The sequence below is a fragment of the Anneissia japonica genome, unplaced genomic scaffold, assembly GCF_011630105.1.
Source record: "Anneissia japonica isolate Jap-2015-1 unplaced genomic scaffold, ASM1163010v1 scaffold284995_len508010_cov190, whole genome shotgun sequence".
Lineage (NCBI taxonomy): Eukaryota > Metazoa > Echinodermata > Crinoidea > Comatulida > Comatulidae > Anneissia > Anneissia japonica.
The window spans coordinates 116,810-134,780 of NW_022730633.1; the positions used below are offsets into that span (position 1 = coordinate 116,810).

The 17,971-nt window shown below is 35.7% G+C and overlaps 1 protein-coding gene across 3 annotated transcripts in view; it reads left to right on the forward strand.

The window, feature by feature from the left end:
• The window catches only part of LOC117114976 (G-protein coupled receptor 54-like), a 52,782-nt gene that overhangs the window by 18,716 nt on the left and 16,095 nt on the right, over window positions 1–17,971 (forward strand). For 2 of the 3 annotated variants that reach the window (XM_033258605.1, XM_033258604.1), the window contains 2 exons: window positions 13,910–14,054; window positions 15,302–16,093. In XM_033258605.1, coding sequence (XP_033114496.1) covers window positions 15,690–16,093 — 404 coding nt within the window. In that variant the 5' untranslated portion in view covers window positions 13,910–14,054; window positions 15,302–15,689. The remainder of the gene's footprint in view (window positions 1–13,909; window positions 14,055–15,301; window positions 16,094–17,971) is intronic. The other variant, XM_033258606.1, reaches the window with a different exon arrangement.

Here is a 17,971-nt window from a genome sequence, read left to right on the forward strand (position 1 = left end):
TAAATTCTAATAAAAAGTAAGCTAATTCACTATTAAGGCAATGACTATATTAGTCAATTAATCAATAAATCAAAAATATTTATATAACGCCGATTTCCATAGGACCGTATGTTATGTACGAAGGGGCTTTCATAACACCAGCTAAACAGAAAATGCCCTGGAATAAAGGTATAGGCCAGTGTATTCAGTCTTTTTTGGGAGTGTTCGCAGTTAGTGCTCTTAATATTAATTAAAATTACGTTTTATAGAAACAGCACGATTTCTATTTTAAGAAGAAGAAAAAGTTTATTTGATAAAAGTATGATGCGTGCGCGAAGTTGCCTGGTGTGAAACCCAGGAGAATGTTGAGATGTGAGTCAGTTGATTACATTATAGTAAAATGTCTTTTAGCGATGAAACCAGTTTGCTTCAATGAAATCAATAATTTAGGAGTTAGTCAATAAAGTGCGTGTTATTTGAAATTAAGTTAGTCAATTAAGTGCTACCAGTGTTTCAACGTCTATTGCTTTGTATTTTGTAATAATTCACGTATTTTGTAATACCAGGGAACAGTGAAATTACGTATTTTGTAACAAACCTTGTCGTATTTTGTGACAACAGAGCTGTTGCATTTTGCAAAATTCGCTGACTTTTCTAAGGTTATATGGGACAGTAGTAGTTTCCGGTAATAAATAATGCAATATATGGTTGGGACTTTTTATTTTAACAAAGAATTCCCTGCACAATCGAACACGACGTTCTTCTAAAGGTAGAGCGCCCAAGCACACCTCGGGCACACTCATAACTTTCTCCAGGAAGAATACATTTCAAAGCTCTTCTCGGGATTTGTTTCAGTTGATGGCTCTGTTGCTTAGTAATATTGGCTCTTGGGGCCGCATATTCCAAATATTGGTCTTATAATACTTATATAGAATTGAACAAGTGCCGGAGCATCTAAACCCGCTCTCCGGACCTGTTTGAGGAAGTGCATTCTAGTGTTACATTTATGAATCATCTTATCAATGTGGAGTTGCCACGATAGGCAATTAGAGATAATTACTCCAAGAAGCTTAAATTCATTGACGCATTCCAATTTATATTCTACATGAAAGGCTCAAACACTGCTTTTGACCTTTTCCAGCTAATAGTCATCTCTTTCGTTTTTTTAATAGGCCTATTAAGGGACATGTTATGCTTGTTAGCCCACTCAACAGTTTTATTAAGAGTGTTTTGGAGCCCTGTTACCCCATCCTTGCCGACACGCTCATAAACTGAGGTGTCGTCCATGTATTTCATGCAAGACACCCCATTCAGGAGATCGTCAACAAATATGATGAACAAGATAGGCCCCAACCAGGATCCTTGGTGGATTCCACCTTTCACGCCAACCCAGGGAGATAACTCACTGCCGAATTTAATCCGTTGTTTTCTACTACAAAGAAACGCGCTTATCCATAAGATTAAATGCTCATCAACTTCTAATAAATATAACTTGTCAAATAAAATATTGTGGTCGATCAGGTCATACGCTTTTTTTGAAATCCAACAATAAGATAATTTCTAATTTCATCCCCTTTGTCAGTAGCAGTAAAACATTCGTTTAGTATTAAAACTAATAAGAGCGTCAGTAGTCGAAACTCCTTTTGAGCATCCAAATTGGTCAAACTTAATTTTATCTTTTACAGTTTTGTGTCCAAATCAGCTCCCCTTACGATTCCTTCTATGACCTTCATGGTAGTGGAGGTCAGCGAGATTGGACGCAGATCACTCTCAATGTATTTAGGAGGATTAACCTTGGGCATTGGGATAACGTCCGCTGACTTCCAAAGCTCCGGGAGAAACCCTTCCCTTAGACTTGAATTAAATATAGCACAAATCGGCTTGGAAAGTATCCATGGTGGGACGCCGTCCGGGGCCTAGAGCTTTATTACATTTCACCAATTTAAGTTTAGCTTCAATTGTTTCAGGAGGAAATGAGAGGGCAGAGCAGTGTTACTGTCGCCTGCACCCTCCGGTTCGAGGGGTTTAAAGTTCATAGTGAGAGACTAAAAAAAGTTATTAATTTCCTTAGCTAGGCTAGGTACACTACCATCACAAAGATCATTAGCCATGTTTTTAACATAATTACATCCCTTATCAAGGTTAAGGAATTTCTTAATACCCCTCCACCACGATTTAGAGTCAGTAGAAAATAAATGTGCAATACTGTTGCGATAATAATAGCCTTTCAATGACTTGGCCATTCGGTTAGCCAAATTTCTTAATTTCATAAATTCAGCTGATTTAGGATCAGTGGCAAAAGCTTTTTGCCGTCTTGTAACAATACCATTAAAAACACTATTTACCCATGGTTTATCTTTAAGAAGCCTTTTGACTGTAAAACTATGGGAAAATGCAAGTCCAAACGTTTTGTAATGTTCGTTTGATAAAATTCAAACTGACTGAGTTGGTTTATTTTAATCCCTTTTCTCTTTAATTTTAAGATAGTTTTACATTTTGTTCATTGTATGTATGTATATCTTATGGACGCACCACCTTGCTAGGTGTGTGCCACTGATCTGAAAGTGAGTGACAATAAATACTGCGTGACGATATTCGGAGATTTAAAAGATCCGGTAATGGGTGAACAAACGACGACGTTTTGGTCAGACAGACCAAGCGGTGATTCACTTATAGGCGCCTTATAACATTCACTCATAAGTGTATAGCAAATCAAGTGATGCGGTTTCTCTGGTTGCGACCTTAACAATCTGTTTTAAGGGATACTTCAAGAGCAGATAGTCTCTCATTTTGTTAAGTCACCTGTGACGATAATACCCGTTTCAGGATTTCAGGATGTTTGCAACATATATGGTCTAACCCTGTCTCTTATACACATCTAGATGTGTATAAGAGACAGGAAGTAATACTGGTAGTCCAAACAGGGCATGCAAATTCCAGAAGTGGTCGAATATAGGTAAGATAAACAAATATAAGATCAGATTGATCCGCTCCATTTCTTTTCAGGCAGCTAATCATATAAATGCGACAAGAAGCTTTACGCATCATATCATTAACGTGGGTGTTCCATTTTAGATCTGATTGTATTGTCACACCCAGGAGTTTGAGAGATAGTATACATCCTCAAAAAAATATTCTAAGCGAAATTCAATAAAGGCTAAATATAAAAATGTAGGCCTATTTGATTATAAGCTAATTCACAAAGTGCATTTAGATATGATTTTGTGGCCCCACAATGCTTCGGCAGCCGACCTCAACGGGGCGACGCGGCATGAAACGAATCGTTTTCAACGATCGACCATCAGCACTAACTATATAATATTGACTTTATTTCTATAGGTCATATTTATTAATTTTTTTTCGCAAGTTGAAAAGCTTAAAATAAATTAACTGAGATATGTTCATCGTCCTACATGGGGAAGAGAGAATGTGTGTTACGGTTATAAATGACTGACAATACATGAGAAACGTAATTGCAAGTTAACGATACAATGACGTTATTTCGAAAGCCAAGCACAAACAACATTATCCTATGGTATACACAGAAGGTGATAAGGGATGATAAAAAAGAATAATGTACTAGTATTTTAATGGTTGAGTGCTTAAAAGTCAAACGTCTTAACTAACCAGGTTTATTATACTTAGTGGCAACACAGGCTAACTGATTTAGTCACACTCTTGCAATATTAGATATAGGTAAGAAATAGTCACTTTTTATTAATTATGCGGGCTTTATAAAATGTAAGTAAAGGACGATACAGTAGCCCTTTTACTAGCAGGATAAATTGTGTAAATTAATTATGCATGGCCCATTGTAAATTTGTATAACTCTTTAAGCATGTGTGATACGTTTTACGACAATCGTATATCAGTATAGCTCCATCAACACTGTTAAATTTTATGTAACACAATTTGTGTAAATTGTCATAGTGGCCTCTATGGGCTTGGTTGTGTCATATTACATCCGTATGTGGGCATGATGATGTCATATCACATCCATATATAGGCATGATGATGTCATATTATACCCATGGGCAAATCGCAGACATTTTGTCACATACACGTATTTGATAGTGCAGATAGAGTTTCAGTGGCCTGCAATTGCATTTACTTTTGTAGTTCGTATAGTCTGTATTGTTTGCATTCTTAAAGCCTAGTTTCTATAAAAATCGCTATACCTGCTTCTTTGGTGACGCTGATTGGTCGGGTGAATCAAGCTTGGTTTCCATACAATCGCTACACAGTCGCTACACCGTTTTCACTGCAATTCTTGTACTGCGTAGCTGTGCCTGACGCAATTGGGAGCCCTCGGTGATTCCGTGACGCCAAAGGAGTCGGCGATAGCGTGTAGCGAATTTTATGGAAACCAGGCTTAAAAATGGGTACCTAAAAGGTACATGTGGCTGCTGAGCTCACAATAAGAAATACTGGTGTGGCGCTTTTCATGCACGTTCCCATGTTACATATCTCGCATTCCTGTAGTACAGTAGGCCTATCATAGGTCCAATGTCATAGTAAATTAACACTTTAATACAAAAAAAAATAATACTTGTGTATTAATTGTGTTATTTATTCATCTTAACACTGTATACATTGTATTTAAAACCTAAATTCTTTAGTTACACAAAAGGTAATAATATACTCTTAAGAGCCACGACGCGGTGCTTTTTTGAGCATTTAGGGTAATTAAAAACTATATAATCTGAATCCACAATTTTGTAACAAGATAGCAATAAAGGCTTTTATTTTAGTTATAAGTCGGTTTATTACAGAAAACGTATTTTTAAAAACTTGTTATCACTTGCAAATTGACATCTTATTGAACATTTGAAATATTTTGCCTGCAATCTGGATGTTTAATTTTGTGAATGAAAATTTCCCAAATAGTTGTCTGTACTGAACACGATGGATCAATCAGCATACATTGTGTAATATGTTTAGCCCATTTCTTGTGTTGAACTTTTTGGCTCCTGAAAGCTGTATAACCTTAACTTTTATGGTTACGAGTTGAGTGTTGCTTACACTCAAATTCAAAGAATGTTTTTAACTGGAGATTTGTATTTGTTTTTAACTGGAGATACAATATGAATGTAGGCTTCCCATGTCTTCTTTCCTTTTTTTTTGCCATATTTTTCAGTTCATTAACCTGAAATGATAAAGTATAAAATGCAAAATTAATTATTCATGGTGAAAAATTAGTTAAATATAAAAATGACTATAGATTTTCTAATGAAGCTTCACATACCTTAAAGGCACCCTTACAGTATTATTGGTTTACAATTTTGCTGCCCGTTTCATAATAGAAAATTAATTTAAGAAATATACATACATATATATATATATATATATATATATATATATAATTAATTTGTGATATATATGTATATATATTTTAATGTGTTAAATATGTTATGTTACTAAAATATTATATATTATATTATATTATTATTTCTTTATATGTATGTATGTATATATGTATTTACATTTGTTTATATTTTATTTATATTGTTTATTAATTTGTATAGAATGTATAAAATGCATTAATATTATTTAATATACTGTAGTTAATAGCATAAATATTACATATATAAAAATTAAATAATTTATTGATATATATTTTGTTGTTATATATTTATATTGTTGCCATATATTTATTATATATTTATATTTATTATTACCAGTATTAACAATAATCATTTTTAACATGCATAACGACTAATGAAAAATGCATATTTATAACACTAGACCTGATCGTAGGTAACAAGTCCAGCTGCAAGCCGATTCAAGAGTCCACACTTGCTAGAAATTGTATTAACTGAACTGTAAAATGTAGTAGTAGTAGGGGATAGGCCTAAGCCTAACTATGCCTAGATACACTATAGGTCGGTTAGCCAGATAATATGTTTACCTACCTAGCCTAGGCGGCCCATAGTTTCATTAGCAATAGTCCTACTACTTACCTTACTACAACATGTTTTTTTTAACGTTTTATGTATAACCATGGCTGCTGAAATGACCGTGCATTAGCCGAATGTAGTACAATTGTTTATCAGTGTGATTAATCTGTTCAATAAACAATTTTAATTACTTGTGCAAATATAAAGATGTGGGTAACCCACTAAAGGCAGTTTAGTTGATGCTAAAGGCAGTTTAGTTGATGCTGGATGATGAATAGCAAACATGGAGGTCGTGTGTTCGATTCTCACACAAATCAATTTTTTTTTTTAAGGCAGTTTAGTTGATGGTGGATAATGAATAGCAAAACCTGGTGGTTGTGTGTCAGGGGTACAGCTTTGAACTAGTTTAAGAGCCTTGTCTGCAGAAGAAGGCAATACACTGTTCTTAATAACACTAAATCTAGAGTATGTGATATAGAGTATAGTGTACCACAATGCTCCATTCTTGGACCATCGTTAATTATACTATAATACACCAATGTCTTGTTTAACTGTTCTAAAATTCTGTCTCATATTTTATTTGCTGATGACACAACTTCATGATCTTTCGAAGCACTGAAAGAGGGGTGTAGACACCGATTCTGTAAAAAAATTAATTAATGGTAAAGAAATTGAAAAAGTAAATGTGACAAAATTTCACATAGATGAATGTCTCTTTTAAAGAACACATAAATGTTGTCTCAAAAAAGTTTCTATGTACATTGGTATTCTATACAAGGTAAGACATTTTCTCCCTTCATTACTTTCTATGTACATATTATATTACTTTCTATATACAGATCACTCATTGAACCAAATTTTAACTATTGTCTTATGTCTGGGGTTGTACGTACGACTCCTATCTTAGCAAAATTAAACGTCGTCAAAGAAAAGCCCTCCGTGTTATCACTTTCACCAATTTCAGGGACAGTGTATCGCATATTCCGTAGACATAGACACTTAAAAATCCAGGATATCTCTTACCAAATTGGAATTGCTATTGGAATTGCTACGTATTCTGTCACTAATGAATTAAATAGTAAATTAATGTGTACAGTATACTTGCAAATGAATCATATCGCCACAATTACAACACCAACGGTAAATGAGAACTTAGAACTAGAAAGAGGAAACTGAAATGTACTAGCCTCAATGCTATTTATATTGCCCCTCAAATATGGAATAACTTTTATTGTAATCTTAAAAATGTTCTTCCTTCACCAATTTAAAAAAAAAAAAAAACTACTGAATCTATACTGAGGGCTTTGTTTATGTTCTTACTGCTGCTTCTGCTTTGACATAAAATGAACATATTGTGAAAGTTTCTTGGTAATATACAATTTGAGAAACAATAGTTAAGTAAATGGCAAGTTGGCATACTATAAAGGATTAATGATATATGTACAGATAGGCAGTGATAAGGGAGAACAATTGATGATCAAGTGGTGGGCTGTGGGAAAACATTACCGGTACTATATTTAATGGACTAGCTAATGATAATTGAAGGGCTAAACATAATTAAAACCAAGAACAGGAAGCGGTGATGAAAAAAAAATAAAATTGTAAAAAGCATTAAATCAAACAAATTAATGTGGGCTATAAATAGGCCTAATATATATAATGAAAGACAAATATAATGATAGTTATAATGATGAAAGCAGGAACCCCAAAACGATTGGTTCATTCGGTACATGTAACGTTTATGTTATAAGACCGTTGGCCTAATATAGGCCAATACCGAAAAAGTCTCTGGAGAAAATTGAATTGAATTGAAACTACATATAATTATGCTGTGTTCCTCTATTAAATATAGGTCCTACGATAATTTAAATTATTGAACAAAAGCATACTTTAAATGAGTGCAATTTATGCTTGTGTCTATACACATTATTATGTGTCTGTACACAATTTAATAATGCTAAAATAGATCATACTAATACTACTAAACATCGATTGCACCTTAAATCAACTATATCAGCTTTAGAATAATTCATTGAATTAGCAACTGCATCATAATTCCTAAGGCAAGTGGGAAACTACATTGAATAGTAGTACAGGTAGGGAGCAGTTGAATTTTCAGTCATACATATCTTAGGTAGGCATATGCGTAGTAAATACATAACTACAGCTTTTCCCGAATTCGAAGCCAGATTTGTCAGTATTCATTAATTAAATTTTATTACTGATCCTATCTTACTGTGACTTTTATCGTAATTTAGAAGGTAAATGGAACAAGTAGATGCTTTTCATAATATGTTTTATAATAGGCTTTGTGTCTTTAAATGAAGAACCCAGTATCGTCTGCAAACTGACTTTCCAAAATGCAAACGTTGTTATAACATCATCTAACCATGTCCGTCTTACACGCTGCGCGTCACCAATAAACTCCTCTAGTAAAGTACGGTACAGTATAAATTAAAGAGGACAATGTAAATCACGGCTTTAGCTAAATAACTGCAATAATACAAAACCGGATATTTATTACACCACAGTTAAGTGTCTGTATAAAAAGAAATTCAACTAAATCCAATCGTAATGCGGAGTAGACAATAACAAAGTTCAAACGAAATTCAGTCTTATTAAATGTTATAAAATGATGTTAATTTCACATAAGACAAAACCGGTTGAACAAGATTGATGATAACAGTAACTTTATAGTCTTGTTGCAATAGTCTTGGAAAGGATCTTTAATTGACGTTCAGAAAGGAACATATAGTGGTCATCTAACCTTATTTTAATATTTATTTATTGCATAATCCGGTATGTTGTTTCTGTGCGAATCGTTACTAACCAGATAACGCTTTAGTAAAGCTTAAAATAGCTTCAGTGAACACTTTTATGAGATCGACTTTTTAGAAGAAAATCGGAATGAGTTCTCATAAAATCAACAGCAGCAGAGAATCAAGTGCATACGTTTACATTATGTGACATGCAATTGATCATTTTAGTTATTGTTATTAGCTTAATTTTGCAGATTCAAAAGGTTATGTTGGGCAAGTAATCGTCTGTTGAGGAGTACAAGACACGTAGATAATGCGTAGAGTTATCTTTTCAACCATCAGTGAGGGATTGTCTGACTTGCAAAGCTTAAGGTTGCTCTACTTTTGTGACTGATAATAACGCCGTTGACTAACACCTATGAATTAAGTCGTCGAGGGGGCTGGGACATGAATCAATGGATAGACTTAGACCTACTCTCTTTCTCACTCCCTCTCTCTCTCTCTCTCTCACGGCGGTGAGCACGGAAATTTCTATTCAGCTGTAGCCAAAATGAGAACGGGGGGGTCAAGGTTCTCCATAGATGTGTATAAGAGACAGGGGCTGATGTCCCCGACAATACAAAAAAAAAATGTGGACATGGTCGGGCGTCGCTAAAAACCTTTCGAAAGTGGTCCAGGGGACCTAGTCCCCCGAAAATATGACAATTTAAGGGTTTCAAAGGCTTTTTATTCAATTTTAGAATCTATTGATATGTACGGTACAAATTACATATATAATTGTTTTGATTTTTTTTTCTCCCCGACGAATTGTGGTTATTCTCCCCGACGGGGAGGGGCTCTTCGACGGGGGTGGGGGGTGGCTGTAGCCCTGCCTAGCCCCCCCCCACCCGTAGCGCCGCTACTGAGATATATCATCAGTGTAATCAGTGTAATGACCTAATCATCTTGAAAACAATAATATTTATAATATGTTTTATCTTATACCTGTAATTAAATATATTAAAACGAAAAAAAACCTCCTCGTCAATTACCATACAGATGCACTACTACTTTAAACATTATTCAAAGAAACGGTTTACTAATGGTGCATAATAGGCCTACCCTGATTCTTGATTAATTCATTTATAAGGCCTAAAAAGTATGAACATTTCATAAACGTTCCCTTATGTTCTACAGACATGATGTGTCTTTGTATTGAATAAAACTCAATTTAAAGAAATACTTTACTGTACAGTACTTTCTACAATCACAACACAAAAGTATATTTCATTGCATAATTTCTTTTTAAATACATTTTGTCCGCCAATTCAAGACCACTTTTAGGATCTGAAACTTGAAGTGGTCTCTGGCTTCTGTCTCCAATTAGAGTATTGGCTTTGTGATAAAAGATTGAAGATTTATATTTTGTTTTTTGAAAAAGTGGTATTCGTGTATTTGTTATATATATATATATATATTGTTTAGTTTATTTATGTATCTTGTAGTTACTAACCAAAGAATAAATTTCTCAATTCATGCCGAGGAACAATTCATTTTCACCATTTTATAATACACTGATTCACACCGAATATTCCCATTTAAAGCATAATTTTAACTTCTGCTGTCAAACCTTGGTGCTTGTCAGGCTCACTCTATAACAAGATTTCCTAATACAATGGTTCGGGTTCTGATGGGCGAACCCGGACACTAAGGACGCCAAAAGTGAAGGATATTTACAGGAGGGGTAGAAATAGGGTCGAATTATATGAAAGGTCCAACAGTTTAAGACGCGCACCAATGTATTGTTGACTCAAATCGGTAAGAAGGTGCAGAAAGTCAATATATTTTGGTAGTGGGAAAACACCTACGATCTGGGGGAACAAAACCCTGGACCCGTCGAGAAAAAAGTAGAGAGTACTGTTTTTTACAGTCTCAGAGTGCCATTTTCGGGGCATCTGGTGTATAATTTAAAAATTTGGTCACCTGAATTTGTTTAATTATATGGGTGGGACATTTCAGGCGGACACTGGTAGACCTATGCCTCTTCGTGTAGAGAAACAAATTAATACACGAATTGCGTGATTTGGTGATTATTAAGGAATAATACTAACTTTTGTGTCCAGTTATAGCATTGTCAAAGCTGTGCGCTTTCACACTTTAAAGCTTGTTCCCCTCTGTTCTTGAGTAAAACCTGTAAAAATAATGCCTATAGGACATACCGTACTTTAAAAAAAGTGGGAAAACACCAGTGCCGACACCAACACATGGGGAACTCTGAATCATCCGTCGAAAAATAGTATAGAGAATACTTTACAGTATCAAAATGTGTTTTCCCGGCACCTAGAGTGGAACCTTTTTATTTAAAAAATCGAACCTCAACCCAACCACAAAGATTCCAAGTTAGAAAAATGTACAGGCTTGAGATTTTTTGAAAATTCTTTACCTAGGGTGTGGGGGCCCAGTGAGGGCATTTTACAGATAGAGACCCAGTATGATTGGGGGTGAGGTAAGGAATGTTATGATCATGAAACCCCAGATGGCCAAAAATGGCACTGTCAAACCTAAATTTGAATACAATTTTCTATTTTACAGTTTCCCGGTAGTCACATGCGCTGGTTCTACCCAAATCACCATAACAACATCATCCTATTTTTTTTTTAATTCAAATTCAGCTCACAACATACAAAAAACAATAGTACGGCAAGGTGAATATTCACCTATACTTGCTCATTTACTCACTAATTCAAAGCTGCATTAAAATCCCCATTATATGTTAATGCATTTATCGAAGGGAACATTTTAGTTGGGTTTCTGCCAAAATCATAATATTAGACTCGTGGGCACTAAATGTGGTCTTTAGATTTCTCTATTTAGAAGGAAATAAAAAAACATACTACATTAAATGTTTTAAAATGGATGTAAAGCATGTTGTTGTTTATTCTTAATAAAACATTTAATGGTAACCAGACGCCCAATGTCTTTCCATTAAATATTACTAACATCGTCACTAACATTATCGTTATTCAATCATAGAGGTATAATTCAATATCCACAAAACACTGCACACAAAACAGTGCATTCACTAATACTTCTATTTGTCATATATAAAATACAATTTATTATAGAAAAATAGTGCATTAATATTACTTCACAGTGGTCTTTAAATGACGGACAGTTTTCAGTTGGGTCCGCCAAAACCATGGTGTTTGGTCTCCAAAGGAGGGAATCTTTAATTTGGGGAACAGCTAATGATAAAAGATAGGCATTTAACTAGGGCCGCAGAAGTGAGTTTTTAATTGGAGTAGGTCTTTAATTGGAGGGGTCTTTATTTAGAGAGAAACCTGTATTTTATAATATAGGCTTTACATTTATGTTTGAAATCCCCTTAATAGGCATATCCCCTGGAGGGTGTCCCTATTAAGGAGGAACACAAAAATGTGAAATTGATCCTGTAATAGGAGTTTTAGAATGTAATCAAACAATGGGGACATATTCTTTGATTTAAGTTGATCTATAAATTAAATATAAATTCGCAATGTAAATACAATACATTTATGGTGAAGTAGGCCTAATAAATCAGAGAGTACAGTATAGATTTCAATGGAAGTTTAAAAAGGGCCCCTCCCCTAAATTTGTCAAAATTATATTTTAAAAAAAAGGAGAAAAAAAAGGATTATATCAATCTTATGTCTGAGAGGAAAAAAATAAATCCCGTGTTTGAGAGTCAAATCATGAAAGTTCACAGAAAAAAATGAATAAATCCAGTCATTAGTTCTACAAGGTAAAACACACAGTGAGCCTACTGATATCCATTTTAAGGATGAAAAAAACATTCATTATTTTATATTGTTAGTTTTAGTAAAATACTGATAACGAAATCAGTAGTGGAGCCAGTGGAGTCCGATTGGCTACCCTCCCCACTCTCCGGTAATGGGAAGCTCGCTCCGCTCCGGGGAGAAAAAAATCCTTTGGGGAGAAAGAAAACATGAGATTAATTAATAATGTTGCTTTCATTTTAGGCGTGGGGGGGGGGTGATAATTTCTTCAAATTTTAAAATTTGGCATAATTTAGATAATTTCTCATCAGCCCTTGGCATAATTTGATTCGCATCACTGGTCACAATGGGCGCCAATATTTTCCCAGCAGCAGGGAAGGGGTGATGTCCCAGAAGAAGGAAAAGCCTGGAAGCTCTAACAATTTTTAGTGATTTTGGATGCTGAAGACCCGTAAGCGATTTTACAGCCACGTTTTCTGTAAAGGTTCCCACTAACGAATGTGTTGAGTTCTCCTTCAAAGAGGCTCTCCCTGGCGGGGTCCTGCATCTGCAACTGGCACCACCATAAATTCAATTCTCGCAAAATTGAAGTTTGTTGGGAACTGACGGTTTTAAGTAGCATGACAAGTGGTAAAGTGCAGCATTTAAAGCAATCCTCGAATAGTTGCATAGGTCTAATAATAAGCAGGCTTTACAGATCTAAAATTAAAAAAAATAAAGCATATTTCATATTTCTATACATTATGTTTGCAGGACCGTAGGTAGGATTTTATAATGAGGGTTGGCTGCTCTTGCGAGCAAAGCTAGCCTTAGACCATGGAGGTATAACAATCTATTTTTATACCTCCATGATGCTTAGACTGAGGCTTTTTAGGGCCCCGGCTGGGAGACGCTCAGACAAAGTATGATTTTGAGGCCGCATTTAATGGACTTGTGAAACCCATAATTCGTGAATATTCCTTTTAAATTTCCATTCATTTTGGTGTTGATAGCCCTTGGTATTCACACTATGGGTGGCGACCAAATATTTTGCAAGGTCGACGGACATTTATTGTTGTCGGTGACTGGTAATAAAACTTGTCACGATGTTGCCTTCTTTGGGCAAATGTAACTGTATGCGAAGTATCATTACCTGAATTGGGCTTTTTCCCAGAAAAGTAAAAATAGATTTTCTTCTATCATATTGACCTTGATTCTGTGAATAGTGTGAATACCAAGGCCTATCAACACCAAAATGAATGGAAATTTAAAAGGAATATTCACGAATTATGGGTTTCACAAGTCCATTAAATCGGCCTCAATATGTTTGCTTCTCATGGAGGACCTCCACTTTTATGCCAAATATACTTGTCTGCTGGGCGTCTATACTTTGACTGTATGTTGTTCGTGATTTGTAATAGACCTTGTCATGTCTTGCTTTGTTTGTGCAAATGTAACTGTATTAGAAGTATCGTTTCCTGAATTGGGCTTTTCCCACAAAGTTAAACTAATATTTTTTTCCTCTATTATATTGAACTAGGTTCTAATGTTTGCTTCTCATGGAGGACCTCCACATTCAGACCTATGTCAAATACAGTTACCTGCTCAGGCGTTCATACTTTGACAGCTCTAACTTTCTTTTGGCTCAGGCAATTGGGCAGGACCAGGAACATACCAACTCCCTGGTAGGAATAACCCTATAGGAGTATTTTCATGCCAAAAGTAAAGTTACAAGCATAATCGTGTCAGTATCAGTCATACAAATTTTGTTCAACTATAGTTTGGCACACAATCGATATTTTCTGTGTAATTTCCCCCATCATATATCCACCAAATACCAGGGCTTTAAAAGATAAAAACACTTCGCTTGTAAAATCTCTAGTCTACCCATAATCAAATTAAGTCTACTCGCAAAAAGGCCGCCTTTGGAGGCCTTTCGCGGGGCTGTGAGGTATTGGGGTGACTCCAGATATTTGCAGGAGAGAGTGCGGAAAATTATTCTCATAAATGACCCCCACCAAAAAGGAAAAAAAAAAACCTGCTGACTATTTACTTATCATCTGTACATTTTTATTCATCCATGAGTTGTGTAGATGAAATACTGTACGGAACCTGGATGTTAGGGGTCTAGGCCCGTGATATTTCGGTAGAATTTGTGTGCATTTCCGTTTGTAATTAGGCCAATCTTCTTTTAGTGGTCATGATTGTTTTGTTCTAATTTATCAAAACTAATCGCCTAATTGACTAAACATTTCAAGGAAATAAAATAGAAATATCATTTTCAACTCTTTAATTAATGCAAGTCTTTACCAAAACTTTAAAGAAGAAGATTCAAGCTTTGAATATCAAGAATCGCTATATTATCCAAAAAAAATCTTAATGCTGTACATATTATGTAGGCCTATGCCAAACATATTATGGGTATGACTATAGAAATCTTATTCCTTATATACCTGTATGACAAGTTTAGAAAACTAATTGTTCTTACACGGTCACCACGAGCTGCTACATTAACCGAAAGATTTTTAATTGTAAATGTAAAACATGTTCTAAACTCGTTATATTTATATATAACTAAACTCAAAATATTTATAAAATAAATCATACGGTACCTTTCCTTTAGGCTTTTTAAATAGCTGGTAATTAATAGATTTTTTGTAGTAAAACGTTCGTAAATCAACTTTGATGCGTGTCTCATTGAAATACAATAGTTTACTTGATTAATTTTTAATAACAGAATTAAATGATATTTCATTGAATTAGTGTTTTCTAAAAATCTACCACAGACAACTAGAATCCAGGGAATATGATGCTGGCATATGACCTTTGGCTTTTCTGAAATTTAATAACATTGGTTGGATATAAATATGTTTCAAAATGATATTCTCTTACGTTTCAATTTCCTAACATTGTATTAATAACTGTCTTGCAGGGATGTTTTGAAGGTTAAAACAAAGTAATGTGAATACGGATTGACCTATACATTCGAATACTGAACAAGTCATTCATTGGGTTAAATTGGACATCGATTCTTATACAGCCTTTCGTATCCTCGGGAGTGTATTCATGAGATATCGAATTGCTATGTCGTTACGTTAGCTTTATCGTCTGCTCATATGAAGATGAACCATTCAGAAGAGTCACGTTGAATTCGCGCCGCGCGTCATAGCTGAAATCTATAGACAAATCAAACATTTAAGAAACACATTATAATTACTACCCTAGAAGCTCCAACGTGTTTTACTCACAGCAGTACAGTAGTGGCTATGCAATAGTGATCATTCAATCCAGCGCCGTAGTACAACTGGCCGAAAGACGATATGGACGAGAGTTATTCGGATGAGTTTCCGAACAATGGTACTATTTTTTTGTTGGATAGTATACCTCCAGCTTTTACCATCGTTTTGGCGACAGTTGTGTTCGTCGTCGGTGTCCCAGCGAACGCTCTAGTTATCTACGTCATTATTAAAAATGGAAAAATGAAAACGGTAACAAATATATACGTATTTAATCTTGCTATTACTGATATCTTGTTTATTATATTTGCTACTCCAATATCAATCTCGTGGTATGTTGCGTCCGATTTTCAATATGGAACAGTCTTGTGTAAATTACAAACATTTTTGTACCAGACTAACTATGCTGTTACTGTGTTGACGTTAACAACTTTAGCTGTTGATAGAGTGTATGCAGTGGTTTATCCTGTAAAATCGAGAGCACACAGGTAGGTGGTAGGCCTATTTTAATGCTATTCGTCTACTGACTATGGATTGACACTGACTCAAGATGAATGCGTATATGGCCAAGTAAATATAAGTAGTGTTTTTACAATTTTAGTCACGATTAAAAGTTCTAGGTCTAATTACAAAGTTATGATAGCAACGCGAGGAATCTCATAATACACACATGCGCACGTGCGACGTATTGGTGGATGCACAATACGGTACTATATAGCCTGGTTCTCACGAGAGCCCTAGTATCCGGGTCGGGAGCTAACCGTTAGCGCTAACCGTTAGCACCTGTGTGAGAACGCAAGATCGGTTAGCGCTAACGGTTATGTTATGCTCTCGCATGAACTTCTGTTGTTTGTTTGTTTATTCGTTTATTTTTTTTCTTTCTCCTGTTTTTTCTTTTTGTTTTATGGCTCTTCTTTTTTTTTTTTTTTTTTTTTTTTTTTTTTTTTTTTTTTTTTTTTGTCTGTATTGACTTTTTTTTTTCAGACATGCCCATCACAAGATCTTTGTCTTATCGGGATCATGCCTTCTTCCATAGTTTACGTTTTTTTTTAAACCTTATTGTATTGCATCTTTTTGTGTTCTATGGAAGTTAATAAATGTCTTGAAAGAAAAGAAAGAAAGTTAGCAAGCGCTATCGGTTAGCACGTTGAGCGCGTTCTATCATCAACCAATCACACATACTCCTTTACAATTTCCAGTTTCTTATTGGCCAGTGATAATTAGATCATCATATTTTTGGTATCCGGATCGGGATTTTCTCGTATGGACGCACGGCAGCTAACGGTTAGCAGGATCCGGATCCTGTTAACCGTTAGCAGCCGTGTGCGAACATAGCCTACACGTACTTGCGTGCGAGTTGCGACGTACCTACGTACATAATTATACAGACTATAGTCTTAGCTAAAATCGGTCTCACACGTTGCGATGTTGCAACTACAATTTTTCAAACATGTTCAAAATTCTACGATATCGTACGCTTTAATATGATGACTATCCCTGTCGTGTCGTATACATAATATGATGAACGAATCACTGGTTAATAAGAAACTGGATATTGTAAACGCGTACGTGTGATTGGTTGATGATAGAAACGCGCTCACTTGCTAACCGATAGCGCTTGCTAACCGTTAGCGGTATCCCGATACCGCTAACGGTTAGCGCTAACCGATCGGGCGTTCTCACACAGGTGCTAACGGTTAGCGCTAACGGTTCGCTCCCGATCCGGATACTAGGGCTCTCGTGAGAACCAGGCTTTTATGTGTTGAAGCGTTAAGTCGGTCACACACATTGGCTATGTTCTCACACGGCTGCTGACGGTTAGCAGGATCCGGATCCTGCTAACCGTTAGCTGCCGTGCGTCCATACGAGAAAATCCCGATCCGGATACCAAATGATGATCGAATCATTGGCCAATAAGAAACTGGAAATTGTAAACGCGTACGTGTGATTGGTTGATGATAGAAACGCGCTCAACTTGCTAACCGATAGCGCTTGCTAACCGTTAGCGGTATCTGGATACTGCTAACGGTTAGCGCTCATCGATCGGGCGTTCTCACACAGGTGCTAACGGTTAGCGCTAACGGTTAGCTCCCGATCCGGATACTAGGGCTCTCGTGAGAACCAGGCTTACGTCGTACTGGAAAATCCATCTCCACTCTCCAGAGTTGCTGGCGCTAGGATTTGCCCGACGGGGGGTCCGAGGTCCTCAGCGGGGGCCGATGCCCCGACAAGATAGAATTGGCGTGGTCAGGCGTCGCTCAAAATCTTTCGAAAGTGGTTCCAGGGGATTCCGAACAATATGACAAATTAGGGGTTTCAAAGGCTTATTTTATAGCCTATTAATATGTAGAAAATACATAAAACAT